At 43.2% G+C, this 18,642-nt stretch overlaps 1 protein-coding gene across 1 annotated transcript in view; it reads left to right on the top strand.

Moving 5' to 3' along the window:
* Positions 1 to 14,919: 14,919 nt before the first annotated feature.
* The window catches only part of ctsk (cathepsin K), a 16,795-nt gene continuing 13,072 nt past the window's right edge, over positions 14,920 to 18,642 (top strand). Inside the window, exons 1-2 of the mRNA XM_020655026.3 lie at positions 14,920 to 15,055; positions 16,431 to 16,557. Of these exons, the coding sequence (XP_020510682.2) occupies positions 16,432 to 16,557 (126 nt within the window). The 5' untranslated portion in view covers positions 14,920 to 15,055; position 16,431. The remainder of the gene's footprint in view (positions 15,056 to 16,430; positions 16,558 to 18,642) is intronic.

Raw genomic sequence — 18,642 nt, 5'->3', positions numbered from 1 at the left:
GATCTGCGCCATGAGTCGGACCAGTAATGCTTAAATCCCTGCAGAGTTACGAGAAGTGAAACGAATCAGGAGTCTGTATTATGATCTGATAAGATTCACGACGTAAACTCTGAAAACAGAACCCGCTGTCCTTAGAAAACATCCAAAAATTAAAACCATATTCTGTAATTCAGATTGTTTTCATCTTTAAACTGTAACTCTTCCAACTGAGAGCATTGATGTGAGAATATTTGACATTTAGAGTAAGCATAAACAAGTGGAAGAAGTTAATTTCACAGTTTTTTTAGTGATGCAGCTCGACTGTAAATACAAACATCTGCTCATCTCTGCAGAGTGTTTTTAGTAACCTAAATGAAAGGGTTGTTGTTGCATGATCAAAGTCACCTGAACAGAAATGTGAACAGTTTTTCTGCATCAAGATCTCAGAACATGCAACGTGATGTTAATGTTTTTTATCTTTTTACTACCCTACTTTTGAGCATGTAAGGTGGGCTGCACCCCCCCAACCGATTGGCAGGGCGTGGCCCTGATTTGAGGCTTGTGATGCCAAAACAGATTATTTGTCAAACAACGATTTCAGTCGTACACGAGGACCTCGTCTTGTGTTTTTGTTGTTGGTTTACAGGACAACATCATTGTGAGTGACTGACAATGCAAAGTTTTGAAAACGGCCCTGTCTCCGCCATCCTGCTGACAATACACTGTTCCTCTTTGACTTGTCGCACATGCTCAGTACACTTCCAGTTGACAGCCGTGTGCGAGTAGGTGGACTACAACAACAACGGCCGACTTGAGACGCTTTTATCCAAAGCGACGCGCATCAGAGAGTAAGAGGAGGAGACAACGTCAGGAAGTAAAAACATAAAGCTTTAAGTCTGATTGGACACACGGGTGCAGACAGGAAGTGACCAGAGGAGCTGACAGGAAGTGACCAGAGGCCGAGCACAACATAGACAGCTGTTCTTGAGAGTTCTAATCAGCATCAAAACCATCCTAAATATCATCATCATCATCATCATTAAGGTGGTAGGTGTTGATAAAGAGCTGGGTCTTTAGCTTTTTCTTAAAGGTGCAGAGGGACTCTGCGGCGAATGGAGTTTTTTAGTTTGTTCCACCACCGGGGGGCGACAGAGGAGAAGAGTCTAGTTAGAGACTTAGGACCCTATAGTGAAGGCTGGATCAGACGCCTTTCATTGGCAGAGCGTAGAGGGCGGGAGGGAGTGTAGACCTGGATGAGAGAGTTTAGGTAGGAGCCACTTTCCTCGAGGAACAGCCGATCTTATAATCAAGTCTTTGAGAAGATGTGACTGATTAAGTCTTTCTGATGAAGAGTTTCCCAGAATCAAACTGAATGTGGACGCTCGGAATCCTAAAAAAATGGCCGTGTTTAAGTTGACTAAACTTACAGGAAGTGGGTCGATATCTCAGAAGAAACACTTTGATGCTTCTCTTTTTTTTTTGGTTTCTTTGCAGAACTTCCCATTAATGAGGAATTCTGTTTCATGTATAAACTCTCGTCTCATTTATGCAGATTTGCTCCATGCTTCAACGAGAACATCATACACAACAGCTTCATCGCAAAGGTCTGGGAACATTTTCCGCCTTTTTGATCATCCCCCAGTTCCAGTAACTTCCTTCCTCAGCATACTTGTCTCAAAACTTACTGAAAATAGAAAATGAAGTGCACTTAGATGTTGTTTCTCTGGTCTTCTAACCACTCAAAATGCATCACAGCCACCCTTTCACCTTTTGCACATTTACATTAACAGGATGCTATGAGTGCCAGGCTGCTCTTCAGGGTGTTATTTAAGTGCGTTCAAACACTTCTTCACACTAATGGTGATTGATAGCACTCCCACAGCTCATAAATGTTTGTTTACTTATCTAGTTGAACTCTGATGTAAATGACTCTCATATATTCACAGTCGTCTCCTCCCATCATGAGCTGGCCATGACACTACGTTGGTTCAAAGGAAGAATGTGCAACTTTTTGGTAGGTGTCGCCCTTGAGCACCAGCATGAAACCAAAACAAACTGCTGTTAGGCCACGCCTCCTCCATACTGAAGCCTCTGCTCTCCTCCAGAGACACACCTCCAACCCCCCTCACCACTCGTGTTTGAGAAACGCACCATAATTAAGCACCATTGAGCGCAAGCGGCAGACAAACTTGTCCTTGGCTCCAGCTGCAATCACCTGTGTCCTGCATTGTTGTGTTAGCATGCTAATGTTAGCGCTCTTTAGTTAGCTCGTAGCTTCACATGTAATTTGACACAGAATGATCGTGATCTAAAAACTCCAAATAATCAGTGAGTATGTTCTTCTTCTCTCTAGTTGTTGACTAAAACAGCTTTTATACTCAAGAGGAGGAGCCAGCCGTCCCGTCCATGTAAACACGGCTCTGACAACAACACAGCCAGCGGGACTCGAGCTTCTCACTCATTGTAGACAGTCAGGACTCAGAGACACATTTACACAGGATAGACTGGATTTATGATTTATTTTTTATAAATGTATTATTTATATGCATCTTCTTCCTTTAATACGAATGCATGACTTTCCTGCAGGTGTAGGCCTTGATGGTGATTAATAAGAACCTGTAAATACAGGTCAGTTATGAGCTCTTTCTTCTCTTAATGAACAAATGAGTGGTGCTTTACTTTAAACTCGTCTGTGATCCAAACTCCCTGGTGCAGATAAAAGCTCTTTTTTTTGTCCACAAAGAAAGTGTTAGAACAAATCCAGAGAGACGGAGACAGACAAATAATAATCATAATAATAATATTGGTGGCAAAATCCCCAAGCTGTCGGCTCTGAGGGGATTTGTGATTTTTTCTTTATCCACCATGCTCAGTGAGTGAGTGAGCGCTGGCATGTTTCCAGGACACCACAGTACTATCACAGCTTGGAGGGAGAGACGGGCAGATATGCGGGGGTCAGCCAGATCTGCGGATTCAACAACAGCTGGAGACGATAACAGATGAGAGTACGCTCTGCAATGGAGGAGAGGAAAGCCCCCCTTCTTCATCCAGCTGATACAAACTGATGACATCTAAATTCAAGATACAAAAATGAAACCTTGATAGCTCTAAACTTCTTCTTCTTCCTTTTCATTAAAGTTCTGTGCAACAACATTTTGGTAACAAACGCAGGTGACTCTTCATCACTTCTGTAGTTCAGCTCCCCCCGCTGGACTGACCTTTCTCTCCAGTCAGAACAACAGAGACGTGTCTCGCTGCAGGCTGAGGGCTGAGCTGCTTCACATGGACCTCACGTCCCATGCAAACACACAAACAAACACACAAACAAACACACACACACACACACACACACACACACACACACACACACACACACACACACACACACACACACACACACACACACACACACAGGTCGAGTCAAAGGGCAAAGTGTTTAAGCTGTTAAAAACAAAGAGACGCTACAAACAGGGAGAGTCTTTGGGTTGATTGTGCACACAAGAAGGTGTTTGAGTAGAAGTTTGAAAAACTGCTCCTTTTCAAATATGCTCCGACTCTGTTTTGGACAGAACACGCCTCAAGCAGGCGTCGAGCTGGACAGGAAGTCAGACAAAGAAACACGTACGCACGTACAAAATATAAGATATAATACAGACTCCTGATCGTAGTTCTCCAGTGATCTTGTAGTTCTATGGTGTTCTTGTAGTTCTGTTGTGATCTTGTAGTTCTCCTGAGATCTTGTGTAGTTCTCCTGTGATCTTGTAGTTCTCCCGTGATCTTGTGTAGTTCTCCTGTGATCTTGTAGTTCTCCTGAGATCTTGTGTAGTTCTCCTGTGATCTTGTAGTTCTCCCGTGATCTTGTAGTTCTCCTGTGATCTTGTAGTTCTCCTGAGATCTTGTGTAGTTCTCCTGTGATCTTGTAGTTCTCCCGTGATCTTGTAGTTCTCCTGGGATCTTCTAGTTCTCCTGTGATCTTGTAGTTCTCCTGAGATCTTTTAGTTCTCTTGGGATCTTGTAGTTATCCTGTGATCTTGTAGTTCTCCAGTGATCTTGTAGTTCTCCTGAGATCTTGTAGTTCTCCTGAGATCTTGTAGTTCTCTTGTGGTGGACTACAGTGGTGTCTGTGATTTTAGCTGCATGTTTGATGATTTCAGAGATCTTTCTTAGGTTGTACCAGGAAACAATGTTAAATGAGAGGACTGATTCAATGAGTGACAGTGAAGTGGGAGTCTTCAAAACGTCTTAAAATGTCATAAATTCTATTCAATGAGCTGAATGATTCGTGTTCCACAGGTGTTGAGCACAGAAAAAACAGCTGTCCTCGCTCGCCTGCAGGTACAAGCATAAAAGCAAGAGAGACACTATTCAGCGCTCAGCGGGCAGACTTTTAGGACATAAACTCTGATGGATTGAACTTTCTGTTGCAAAGCGTTGCTCAATAGCTAAATGGATGCACTGAGGCGTGTACTCTTCAGATAAATCAGCTCTAAATCAAGGCGACAAAGTCAAAGGTTTTAAAGACGTTTAAACTGCTCCGTGTGCATTAAAGGCTTCGTCAGTTTGTGTCCCAGCTGCACAAGTTTTCAGCTCCAACAAACCAACCAAACAGGAGCAAACACATCTCAAAGGCCGGCGCCAAACTCTTCAAGCATTCAGCTGTTGCAATTGGGTGCAGAAACATTTTCACACTGAATGCATCCTGAGCTAAAAATGCAAAGTCACCCATCCAAATAGACCTTCCCTCTGAAGCGTGAGTACCGGTCAGAGCAGCAGGAACAGATGAGGACATCCAAAGAGAGGCGAACAGAGAGACAGAGATGAGAGCAGACGGCTGAAACCGAAGCTGTCTGAAGAGTTTGATAAATAAGGTATACAATCGAGGATGTTCCTCGCAGCGCTGAGGTTGTTTTCTCAGAGAATAAGCAGATTTTCAGGAAGCTTTGAATTTTGCAATTTGGCTCCCAGTAGGCGATGCCGGATTGGGGTTCAACCTCATGTTCAATTTTAATTAATCCTCATCCATTTGCCCGTGGTTCTCTGATTAGAGCGGGCCAGCCATGCGCTTCCTTTCCTCCCTGAAGCGCAGCGTGGAGCATCTGCCAGGCAGGAAGCTGCTCTTGACAGACGAGAGGAGGGTGGCCACGATTGCTGAACACAAGAAGGTTATAAAGTTTTCAAACAGTCAGCACAAAGCGATGTTAAACACGTCTTATTGGGATATTTGAGGTAGCATCCGCATTCAAAAAAAACTTTCTCAAAGAGATAATAGAAGCAGCACGCCGTGGTTTTAATGCATGTGGACATGTTTTTAAAATCTGTTCTCTGCATATTTGAAGTTTTGAAGATGCAGTAGGCCTGCAGAGAACAAGCTGCAGACAGATCGTCGATAGCTTTACATATGGAGGACCGTATAGCCTGAAGGGATACCTGCAAACATCTACATATGAAGCAGCAGCTGTCCGTGTTTTGGGAGTTGTACTTCCTCAAACTCCAGAGGGCTTTCATTAAAAATGGCGCCTCAAGAGGATTCAGCATCGCCTGAAATAAAGACAAACTCGAGCCAATTAATTCGGAGGAAACACGATGTCTGACCTTCGGCCTGCAGGATGAGCGCCTGTCGACGTCTGAGAACAGCAAGCACCAACAAGATGAGTGATCAGGAGGGAGCTTAACTTTCTATATTCACACCGTGTTTGTACAATTAGGGAAAGCACATTATAAATATCAGCTGTAAAGTTGCACTGACACTAAATCGTACCCATGCCCTTAATTTGCTCCCCGCCCCGACCCTTTTCAAATGAGTAGTCATTTGTAGAGAGCGGTTTCTGCATGATTAGGCAGAAACGTGAACAGATTTTCAACAGCGTGTGGCCGCTCTGCTCCAAGGGAAAAACAACAAGCTGACGTCCGTTTGCATGTGACGGGAACAATTTGCGGGGGTCGTTTACCTCCGACTGTCCTCTCTGTTTGTGAGACTTTGTGTTTATTCGAGCAGAAAATTAAGACTTTCAATTTCCTGATGGGACGAGAGAGTCAAACAGGGAACTGTATTTCATTTCACAAACAGCCACTAATGCAAAAAGTTCAAAAAACATTTGATTTCTACCGGCAAACAATAAAACTATGAAGCTGTTTCACACAGGATGAGTCTGACCTGCGGACCTTCGATCATTTTTAACTCTTGAGAAGCGGTGTTTTTTTTATCCAGTGTGAATCCACCATGTCAGAGAGCAAACAGAGAGCGCCTCAGATAACAGAGATCCAGTCCAGTTTGCCATTTCGACATCTTTAAGTCAAACTGACCTGCAGTGTCAGAGTGATACAGCCGTAATGCAGACCGGTTCTTTGATATTTCATTCTTTGTTTTAATCAGGGAAGCAGGCTCTGGCTCCAGAGAGCGGGGAGGGGGAGAGAGAGAGAGGTGGCTTCTTAGGAGCTCATCCTTTTGTCATGACTGCCAGTGACATCTGGTTCTCCTGCTGCCAACCTCAGGCTCTTCTTCTAACCATGAATATTATGTAGGGATTATTTCCTCAGCAGATCCAGCCCTTCCATCCAAACAAACAAACAAACAAACAAACAAACACACAGGCCTTACCTCGTTCCAAGATGGTGCTAAGGAAGAGATTGCATAATGGGTACTTTGTTCCAAGTGGACTATTTTTGAAAGCACGACTACAACCTGTTTCTTAACACGACCTTAACGCCTACTCGAAACCTGCGACAGTTCGCAGAGGATTCTTCAAACAGTTCTGCACAATTTCTTCATTTCATTTTAATTTCCTCTCATTTTCACAGTTTATATTTAAAGAGAAGCTAAACAGTTTTACCAGAGAAATCAAATTTTTCCCGCCCCTTAAGCCGTCTTGACAGATTTAAAAAAAAAATCTAAGCAGATGTGTAAAATGTGAGAGAGCCCAGACATGAGGACAAATAATGAAAGATGACTGTTTTGTTCTTGAAGTTTGTGGAGAACAACAATGTGACCAAGACAGCAGAACACATTCATTCACCAACAACCAGAGACCTGACTCTAAACCACAGAGTGTCAATTTTACTGAGCCTGAGTGACGCCATCTGTCTGTTTCTGCAGGGACTCCCTCTAAGATTAGATTCTGGTCCTGAATGCTCTGGATTTGTTTGGACCAGAGAAGGTAGGCGGTTTTTAAGGCTCCCCCACACGACCGTTTTGGACGCCCCTCGGTTTACCAGATATGAGAGCAGTTATCAAGTCAAACCAACAGGTGTTGCAGCGATGGAAGCGGTCAAGAGAACTGGTTCAGATAGAAGTGATTGTACCCGACCTAAAAAGCCTCTGCATGTTTCTAATAAGCTCCACGAGCAGAAACGTGCTCAAACTAGGATCAATATTGAAGAAGCTTTTAAAAAATGGAGAGAGGTTAGAACACAGAAAGGTTTACAGACTGATGCAGAGCTGGATAAACACTGAAGCTTCAGTGTCCACCACATGACAACCTGCGTGACCATCGACTCTAGAGAGGAGGAGGCGGGGGAGACAGCTCTCTACAATGTTTAGAATTTGGACTGCAGTACCCATTTTAAACACTAGGTGTCAGAGTTACATACTGCTCCTTTATACAGAATCCTAACTGTCCCATGAATCTAAACAAACTGCTTTGTTTTTTAATCTACTGTTATTTAAATTGAAACTGTTTTCCCGGCGCAGCTCTCCTCAGAATCCTCTTCCGATGTTATTCTCTGTTTTTATGAATGGAAGCCTTGATGGACCATCAACTGGTGTCACAGGTCGCACTTATGCTATACGTTGGACCAAAGCACACATGCACAAGAACCTTTAAGCTTCTAAATCCACGTAGAGGTCTCAGCTGTTGCCTCGTCAAGTGAGAGTCCGGCTGATGCTGAGCGTGCAACTATTCTTTGGGGTTAAAATATTGGCAGCACTATAAAGAGAGTGGCAATTAAACTTCAAGCCTTCAGCTCGTTTAATTTGTATAGTGTCAGCAATTTCTATGAAACCATCGGTCTAAAAATATGAATTAAAAGGACAGAGTCGTAAGCAGCGCAGCGTTTTAAAATGTCATGGTGTCTGCTAATCCCTGAAGAGCACACTCGGAGACGGATCAGCACGTGACAGAAATCATGAATGTGTGGCAACAGCTTGTGTATGTGAATCGGGCTTTCATTCCAGTGTGTGCGTGATATGGGGGGGGTTCCTCCCTGCTTGGAATAAAATCTAATCCCTCAGACATCACAGCACATGTGTGTGGCCGTATAAAGAGATTAGATCCCGGGAACCATGAATGACTTTGTTTTGCAGCCAGTTTCTGAGGGGATCCGTTGATGATTTTGTCATCGGCATGAGGCAAAGATAACCCAATAAAAAATTATACTTCTTTACAATTAAATTTCTTTATAAGTGCCCCAACAATAGACCTTCAAGTATCTGGTTTGGGTGTGTAATAAAGTTTGCACAAAGTTTGGAGGCATGACATTCAGGAGCTGCTGATGGCAAACAGATGTGAAGTCAAGAAACTACCTCAAAGCGCCTCCCCCCGGGGAAGAGCCTTACTTCATGTGATGCAGATGTGTTTGTGTGCCTGCTCATGTCACTGATGTTTGAAGAATGAAAAAAATGCCTAAAATGTGGGCTGCGTTGAAGCGGCAAAATGAAATCTTGAAAATGAAGCTGAAGCAGCAGTGCAAAATCCTACAGTTCCTCAAGTGTCCACTAGAGGCTGGCTGCAGAAGCACAGGAAGTCACATACACACCCATTCTAAAAAGCCTGTTTTTTTACAGCAGATATTAACAGGAGGATTAAAGGAGCAACAACATCCTCCGCCTGCTCTCATTGGACAGTCCATCCATCCATTACTGAGCATCCCGGCTGAGCCAAGGAGAAGGCGCTGTGTGGACGCTTCTCAGAGCTGATGATCACTTTTTCTATTCATACAATGATCACAAATTGGGCCTGTATCGAATATGTTTTAATCCATCTGAACCCTAAAAGAGCTGCACCATGGATGAAGTTAAAAGTAGAACATGCAGGGCTGCAAGTGTTGCATCCATTCATCATTGTACTTCTCATGAGAAGAATCAGAAGAGCCTGACTCATCCGTGCTCCTCACGACATTAGCGACTATTTATTCCATAAAAACAGTGAGGCGCTGATGGTCTAATGACTCATAACTGTAACACAGCTCGGCTATAAGGGAACCTCTTTAAGAAACAAGGATGATCCCCCTTTTGGTTTGAGAAATTGGGAAGAGGGCTTCTGGGTGTTCTGCACTATCAGCCTGGAATCTGTTTCAGAAAAATTTGAAACTCAAAGAGCTGGAGTACTTAAGGATTCAATACCCCTCCCCCCACCCCACCCCCCATGAAACCAAACTCTGCGTTGACCGTAGTGAAGACCTGAGAAAGAGAATCGGCCTCCGTTTATCGATGATGTATCAGAGTATAATTCACATGTTGTTTTTATCACAGCAGCACTTAAAGCAACAGTACGTTAGCTTTCAGCAGCAGCTCACGCTTCCTTATGTAGCGGCCTTTGATGTAACATCTGGTGTTTCCACAGTAACGATAAACATTATCTGTCATCCCGGCTGCCACGGCAAAACACTGTTACAACTCTAAAATGAAGGATTTCACCGTCTTTAATAACTGTTGGAAATATTTGAGGTGATGTAAGCACTCAACAATAAAATATACATGTAACATATGTTTAGTCTATTATTTCTTCATTTAGATATTTGAATGAAAACATTGTCATACAATTAAACATGTTGTACATTAAAATGTTTTTGAATCTTAAATTCAAAGACCTGGAAGCAGTGGATGTTTTTAGCTTGACTGTTCAAACTGCTGACTCCCAGATCTGACTCATATGCTTCTCTTTTAATGCAAAATTTTGTGTTTCGTAAATTGTACTTTGTCTCTTTTTGTGTCTCCGTCTGTAACTTTGTGTTTGTGCTGCTTTCTGTCTCGTCCAGGTCTCCCTTGGAAAAAAAGGTTCTTAATCTCAATGAGACCAACCTGGTTAAATAAAATGAAAAGATATCGCAAAGTCAAAGCTTTAATCTCACTCAGAAGTCGGACCCCACTACAAAATGTGTTCACTAATAGTGAGTAGTCTGTGATTTCCGACACTGTGACATGGAGAGTCTCTGCTCTTTGTAAGCTTCATGTGTTGACATGTGTGCCAGAAGTAGCTTAATGCAGCTGGTTCATTTGTTTTGATATGTTATGTCACTAAACGTGAGCGCTGGGATAGAAGTCGATCTCAGTCACATTACATTCTCCAAAGTATCTCTCTGATGAAGAAAGGTTGGAGACCCCTGATCTCAAATACACCAAGACATATTCCTTGTTTGTGTAAATGTACATGGCAATAAAAAACGATTCTGAAATATGTGACAGAAGCAGCTGAAGAACAGCTGAAGAAATCTCCACACAACTTTTTTCTGCTCCTTTTTATTGATATTTTATGGTAAAACATAAACGAACCACATTCAGACTGAAGAGAAATAAGTTGTATCTGAAGGGACATTTGACCTCAGTGAGTCAACAAACAATCTGAGGTTGGAATAAAAAAAAAAAAAGACAACGCAGTCTAATCTGCTGGAATGAAAACAAGCCTTTAAAACCTCTTCCCGGTCTGCTGCTCTAATCCCTGAACTGGTCAGTGAAAAGTGCACACAGTTCAGACCAGGATTTAAACCGTCTCTGTCCATTGGCAGAGCGAGAAGAACATGAGCGATGTTTTCTAGCGCTTAGACACAATTAATTTCACCAAGGGAGCAGCATTAGAGTTATGTAATCTGTCCTCAAGGGAGCCATATGGATCAGGGATGCATATAGAAAATGGGATGTCATCGGGTTCTCTCCGCAGACCCCCCCTCGCCGTGATGTAAGATTACTTCTTGCCATTACAGAAGCTCCTATACTGACAAGGAGCTCACAAAACCCGTGATGGGTTTGAGTCAGCAGGTCCATCATATGACCAGAGCAGAGGATCCTGGGAGTTTTTGTGGTGAGTTCTGAGCAGAAATAGGGAACAGATGTGGCCTCGTAAAGGAAGGAAGAAGACGACAGAAAGGAAACAGGAATTCAACTGGTTCTCAGATTACTGTCCAGTGCTCGCCGTGAAGAGGCAAGAGGAAATCAACACAGCATTTAGATAATGTGTGCTCGCATCACAGTGTTTGGATCATGGAAATAAATTCTCCACGTCAGCCTTATATCGGGACATTAATAGATTTTCTAACACTGCAGGTAAAAATAGTGCCATCGACCACCTTACTGTGGAACATTGGATTATAAATCTATCATGCCGGTAGCCATCCCCCCCCCCCCACACACACACACACACACACACATTTACACAAAGGTCATGGCCTCCTGCCTGTTCATTGGTGCTGAGAGGTGGGGGGATGGGCGCTGCATGATGGATCAATCGAGATGCTGCCGTCGAGGAGTCTCATTATCTAAAGTGGCCGTGGAGGAACCTGCGAGGACGAGTCTTAAAAGGGGCTTAAAGCGCGCTCCGGTGCTGCCATGATGGAATCCAGCGAGGAGACTTTAAAAAAAATAAAGAAAGAAGAAAGATCAGCTATCGATCGGGCTGATAGCGAGCTGTCCGTGATGAGAGCTCGAGTCTGTGCTGCGTTTAACACACCAGAGATCTCAGCACAGATTCCTCGTGACCTTGAGGTCTGCAGAAGCTCGCTGCACGCTGAAGAGATGAAAAGCTGGAATTCTCCTCAACTCTTAGTGAAGGCAGCGTTCCTCTTTCCTCTTCGTTGTGATTTATGGTGGTTGGTGTATTACTGTCACAGAACATACACAAAGTAGTATCATTAAAACGCTCACAACATCGGCCTTTTTCCACATTTGGGTAAAATTGACTGAAAATTTTAAGAAATTGGTAAAAGCACGCCCCCTAGAGCTAAAAACATTCTTTACAGTTTTGCAGTCATCTTATCCTCCCCATTGTGTTGCAACCGAAGACTTTATATTCACATGGATGGAGAAACAGCCGTCTGGGAGTGAAGCCAAAAGATTTGGAGCTCCTGCAGACTGGCTGCAGTAAAGGTCATAAACCCCGCCTCCTCCTTGGACATGGGTCAAACTACATTTTTAACAAACCTGGTTTCATCATGACGGTTGCTATTGCACTGAAAGTTAGGGTGAGACAGCATTTCCACCAGGGAGACCGCCATCGATGGGACTCTAGCGCCCCCTGCAGGAACAGACGGGTGACGTCATTTTGGCTTCCACGATTTGATAAGCAATATGTAACTCTGACCTCTAGTGTTTAAAATGGGTACGCTTCCATCGCTGCAACACCTGTTGGTTTGACCTGATAACTGCTCTCATATCTGGCAAACCGAGGGGCGTCCAAAACGGCCGAGTGGGGGTACCTTAAAACCGCCTACCTTCTCTGGTCCAAACAAATCCAGAGCATTCAGGACCAGAATCTAAATTTAGAAGGAGGACATACTGGCTGCTGCATTGTTGTCAGAGAAACCAGCACTTCAACATAATATGTTTCCTTAAAGGGATACTTCACCCATTTGCATTAAGCTTTGCATCATTAGAAACCTGGTAGTATTTTTGAATGGTCGTGCATCCCACCTTCATTTTCCCCTGAGATGGGAAATCTTTGTATTTTTGAGTCTGAAAAGGAGCTTCCAGTGACACAAAATGACGATTTTTGCGTCACTGGAAGCTGTTGCGGATAGCGGGGTGAAACTACAACGCTAGTTCCTCATATCTTTGACCACTGAAGCCCAATCACAGATCAGTGGGTGGGAACTCACTCCCAGAATCGAAAATTAACGTCCACCATATTGCTTGGAAGCTAAGCTAACAGGCTCTATGGAGAAAGCCGATAATGGTGAAGAAATATAAATATAGTGGCGAGACGACAATATTGCCGCCGTCGGCCGCTGCCAGCTCAGCAACTGAGACATAATGCCTGCCTGTGGGCGGCATCGGCGGCGGCGGTGAGGACGAGGAGCTGGGGCGGACTGGTAGTGTCGGTGCTCTCACAGTTTGCCTATGGACACAAACATAGAATCTGTTTTCTGCCATGAATTTCCAAGATCAATTCTGGAAGAAATCTCTGAATCAGTTGAGGAAATGGCCTCATGTGTTGAAGTAAATATGTCTGTAAATGTTTTTATTACTATATTTCTACTGTTATATTGAATATTTTGGAGAAACTGTAACAATCAAATTTCTCTCTGGGATTAATAAAGTTTTTCTGATTCTGAAATAGAGGACCTTAGTGGGAGTGGCCTGCGGTGCTGTGCATTCTGGAATTTGGTGTCTTTCATCCACATGAGCCAAAAAGACACTTTCTGCCTTTTCACGGCCAAGAAGGCACCAAGTTAAAAATGTATTTCACAACTCTACTAGATATATGACCCAACGTCAAAACAGATTCATGTTTCAACGGGTGAAGCATCCCTTTAATGTCTGATCATATAGTAAGGTCACTTTATCATTTCACTCACTGCACATCTCACTGATTGGTCACTTTTATATTTACAGTCTTTGGTTTGGATGGTCTGCAGCCCTCACAGCCTGCTCTTGCCTACCAGTAGACCCCTTGACCTCTCTCCATTCAAAATGCTGATATATTCATTCAGACCTCATTACATGTATGAGTAACACGCTGAAATGCATCACCGGACCTATGAGCTACACGGGACGCTCTTATATTTAGGTTTGTGACTATAGGAGTCACACGACATGCTCATATATACACACAGACATGACACATTGGACTGTTGACTGACTGATGAGGAAGTTTCAGCAAACCAGACGACGTGGCTCAGAAAATAAATATGATAAAACATCTATTCTGGTGTGGGAAACTTAAGCTGCACCACTTAATCAGACGTGATATTTAATGGTTATTTATGATTTATTTTAAATCGTCTTCTGCGTTTCTTCTTAGATTTCTTTATCGTCCTTTAATCAAATTGTTCCAAAACTTCTTCTGCACTTCTTAACTTACGGTTTTAAGACGTATACAGAGCTGCTGCATCAGGATTCTGCATGCAGTTAAACAATGAGACTGTTTCTCTAATTCAGAAACTTGAGTCCATGTAGCACTGCTCCGAGCGTCCTTGATTCTCTCCCTCTCTGCTCCTCTGGTCTCCCTCCTCCCTCCTCCCTCGTCCTGCTGCTCACCTGAGAGCAATCTGTGCTCAGGTAGGAGGAGGGGGAGGAGCCAGGAGGGACCCACGCCATGGGGAGAAGGTGAGGAGATGTTGATTCACTGTCAGCCTCACGTTTACCTGAATGTCCTCTCACTACATTTGCTGTGCAGGCACTTAAAAAAAGATTCTTATTGAGCCTTTTTTAGTCACAAAGTGCAATAAAAAAAATAAAAATAAAGTTTATTTTCAAGTTCCAGGCTTAGAAACCAACAAAAGAAACCCCAGGGTACAACAAGTTACCTGGCTTGAGTTTTTGCAGGTACATCAAATGTGCACAAGCGCAGAGCCATCGTGGTTTGTTTGTTTGTTTGTTTGTTTGTTTGTTTGTTTTGAGAACATGTTGTTTCTGCAGCTCCAAAATCCTCCAACTGGACATAGTTTGACCTCAGCGTTCAGTTTGGGAGGATTCATTGGCAGGTATTTGTGCATATTTGTGCAGAGAGCTGAGCATGTGTTCATTTTGTACAGTGGTCTGATCAATAATTCAGGCGGTGTCTAGGGTTACATTAGGACTGGAGCTTAACAAGCCTTTTTAAATTATATATAGAAGAGCATTCTTGATTTATTTGAAGAGCCTCAGTGTGCATAGAAGTGCTGAGTAAGCGTCTGACTGTGAAGTTTGCAGAGAGGCCTCTGAAATCTGACACCTGACATCATCTGGCTGTTAGAGTTAAACCAGATGTTAATCCCCGCCTGCAAAAAAAAAAAAGAGGAAGGAGACTCCTCCCCGGGACCTGGTGCTCCCGCATTGTACTTCCTCAAACTCCAGACCATATAAACTCATACACTGACCTACTTTGTCATCAGAGGAAGACGGCATCAGACCCACAGAACCTCCGCAAACGCTTTGACTTTTGGACTGAAGGTAACGTTTGTCATTCACTGATTTCCTGATACAGAGTTTAACTTTCAGTTCTGTGCATCCTCCTCTGCAACTGGTTTTAGAGGCTGTAAAAAAAAAAAAGATCTGAAGGTATTCAGATGGTTATATTCTGATGTTTCTGTGTGAAACTTAAACAAAAGCGCTGCAGAATTGATGTCATTCCAGCACCGAGTTGTCTGGAAAGATTTTGCATTTGACTATTAGGATTTCTTTCCTTTCAATGTTGGCTCTTTCACAGCTTTTTTTTCCATCTTAGGAAGTAATTAGTCTTAACAGGATCAGGCTTAGGGAGACATTTGGACCCATTTGCACCTTTTTAGAAAGAGTTTAGGAAAGTCAGAGCAGCAGGGAAAGAGAGGCATGCTCGTGGAACGGACACGTTTCAAAGTGTTGCTGAATTCAGAGAAGACTTCTTCTGACTCAGACAGGGAAACAGCACAGTGTGCATTCTTTCCAATCGACTGTTAATGATTTGCATAGATTATGAAACCCTGCTGTTTTAAATCAGACCATTTCCTTTAAAAAGCAACAACAACAACACAAGGGTTGAACTTTGCTGTGCATCAAATCGATCTGTGTAGGAAGGAGAAGTACAGCAGCCTTACAGTGAAGCAAAACACTTGTTTTCTGCTTCTGCAAACTCCAGAGGTCAGAGGTCAGAGGCCTTTACTGGAAACAACAGACAGAAATGCAGATTAGAAGCAGGATGTAATAAAAAGAAGAGACACACACACACAGGGGGGAAGGTGATGGGTGACAGATGGCAGGAAAGCAGAGAGGAGCACAGAGAGAGGAAAAAGTTCAAACCTGAAGAGAGAGAGAGAGAGAGAGAATGTGGCTCCCTGAAAGAGCGAGCGAGAGGACCTCTCAGACACTTGAACTAGAAGTTCAAACATTTATTTCACAGGAGTTTAAGATTGTAATCAGCTGTTTGGTCCTCCAATGTTTGGTAAGAAGCAGCGGATATCCAGAACCTGCAGGTTTCATTGTTTGTGGCAGAAAGAAAAAGTGGAAAACCACAGAAATGAGCTCGACTCAGATTGTTGGAAGTGTGCAGCAGGTTTCTCTCCTGCAGAGTCAGATGTTGGAGAGTTTCCTGGAAAATAAAAACGTTGCTTCTTCTTTTAGCGTTTAAATGAAATTCAGACTCTCACAGAACAGGGAACCAGATCACACAGAAACCAGTACAAACGTTTGATTCTTATAACAATACTGGGTTCCTTTTTTTGAGATTTCAGTCAATTAATGAATAATTATGATTCTCTTTGAATTCTCCTCACAGCAGTTTGAAGTCAGAGGTTTCTATAGGTCTTCTTTGTATTTGAGGGTTTTTTTTGTTTGTGTTGTTGTTTTGCAGGATGTTGTCGTGCGTGTGCGTGTTGCTGCTGCTGGCGGCCTCGGCTCAGAGTCACTTGGATGCAGCCACTCTGGACTCGCAGTGGGAACAGTGGAAGATGACCCACACCAGAGAATACAACGGCCTGGTGAGTGTCTGTTTGCTACGACTCTACTACTACTCTAAGTAGAAAAATTCAGACAGGCTGCCTCTGAATTCTTCCTGAGTTGCTTGTTCACACATGCACCTGACAGCAGGAGAGTCTCCCTGTCGGCCCGGGGGGAGGGGGGGGGGGGTTCTCAGGAGGCAGGACAGGATGTGAAAGAGGTAGACGACGAAAACAGAGTCCGACTCTATAATGAGTTCATTACGAGCACGGAGATCGTTCCGGCTGTGTGCATGCAGTAGTCACAGGATATAAATGTCGCCCCCTCCTGCTTGCTCTCTGGGAATTTTCATGAATATTTCCTTTTGCATTCTCACATCGGCTCACCTCAACTCCATGCCAAATTTACTATGGGAGTGCCAGGAAACATTCTGAGTAAAGTCAGAGTTAAAGATGTGTCCGTTTGCGTTCACACGTGCAGCTCACCCTGAAATTTTTCACCCTGAAAGTTGCTCAGGCATGTTTGCAAATTGAGAAAGCAAGGCTGCACAACATTTACTAATTTAAAAGCGTCATACTTCCATGATTCTGTGGTTTTTGAGTCGTGACTTCAGGAGTATTTATTAACAGATCTCAGTCCACACCTTAACCCGAGGAGGGATCTGTGCAGACCAAAGAACAAAAAGTACTCAGGGAGCTGAAGAGGGTCAAAAGCAAAGCGAGGGTGATGTTTGTGGACAAGTTGGGAGCCCCAAAAGTATTTTCAAGTATTATGTCAGAACATTTTTAAAGAGAGGAGTCAGAGTGAATTCACCTCAGTGGTACAAATGCAGAGACGTTTACGGAGCCCTTCTTCTCTCCTGTTTCCTTTTTATTTGTCTTTTTGTTTTACTTTACTTCTGTGTCTTTGCTCAACATGTGGACATGTTTGTGCTTGACTCACCGTCTGTCTCCAGCTGACTCAATTTCAGTCTCCTCTCTATCAGCCTGTTTGTGCTGTCGCCTGTCTGGTGGATATTTATCTGGGAGGATTCAGCTCTGTTTAGAGAACATTAAACAGAGGTTTTAAGAGACCTGACGACAGTACCAGATCTACCTCTGACTGAATCTGTTCTTTTGTTTGAGTTTAAATGTTGAAGGTGATACATGTATGAGAAATGTACATCTGACCTGCAGAAAATAATTCATCAGATGTTGTGAAACAAGTTTTTAACAACTCTCAAACAACTACTGAAAACAAAGAGCTCTTTAATTTTCTCTTTTAAAGATCACATATTCAAAACACACTTCTCCATGTTTCTCTAACACTAATATGTGTCTCTAGTCTGTCTACAAACCCCCCAATGATGAGAAAAGTCCATCCTCTCCATCTTTTGCCTGCTCCATTTTTTAGAAAATGTGTGCTCAAACAGGCTGTTTGGAGATTTTCCCTTCATGACATCACAAAGGGCAGTAACCCCTCCCCCAGGTGGGTGTTTGTTCTGACCTCTGAGTCTGCCTTCTCACCCTAAACTATTCATAGCTTTCATGTGACATCACACTCTTATGGAACCGCCCACCTGGAGGGCAAGAAAAGCTCTCTACCACTGTACGCTACTGAGAAGTTACTGGTCTCAGTTGCCCCCTACGTGTTTTTATCTGTTTTATCAATTTTATCAATAATCAAATGAAATACAGGTGTTGTTTAATATGATGCACTAACCGACAAGGAGACGAGCCCGAGTTTTGCTTCTACATAATTTAATCCGAGAAAAAAACAGAAAGGAGGACGTTTGTGGATTAAAGCAGTTAGACCCTCATGTGAGGGGAAACATCGGACTTCTCCTCATCCTGACATCAATTGCAGTGTTGACTAATTCTAAATATTCCTGCCGTTAACTCAAATTACCCCAGAACACTAAGATTGACTGCTGATACTATCGCTAGCTAACACTAACTAGCTAACACTAACTAGCTAATGTTAGCTAATTAGCACTCACCGACTCTTGAATGATGAGGAATTTCTTGCCCTTCACTTCTCAAACAGCAGCAATATCAACCAAGACCGATCAAGAATACATAAAGCTGCCTGTATGTTTGTAGACTTTCATCCTACAGCGGTGTAAGGAGAGGGATTCTCCTCTGAAT

This window comes from Labrus bergylta, chromosome 8 (genome assembly GCF_963930695.1).
Source record: "Labrus bergylta chromosome 8, fLabBer1.1, whole genome shotgun sequence".
Classification (NCBI taxonomy): domain Eukaryota; kingdom Metazoa; phylum Chordata; class Actinopteri; order Labriformes; family Labridae; genus Labrus; species Labrus bergylta.
The sequence above is the reverse complement of the archived record's forward strand: the minus strand, read 5'-3'. Positions and strand labels throughout refer to the sequence as shown.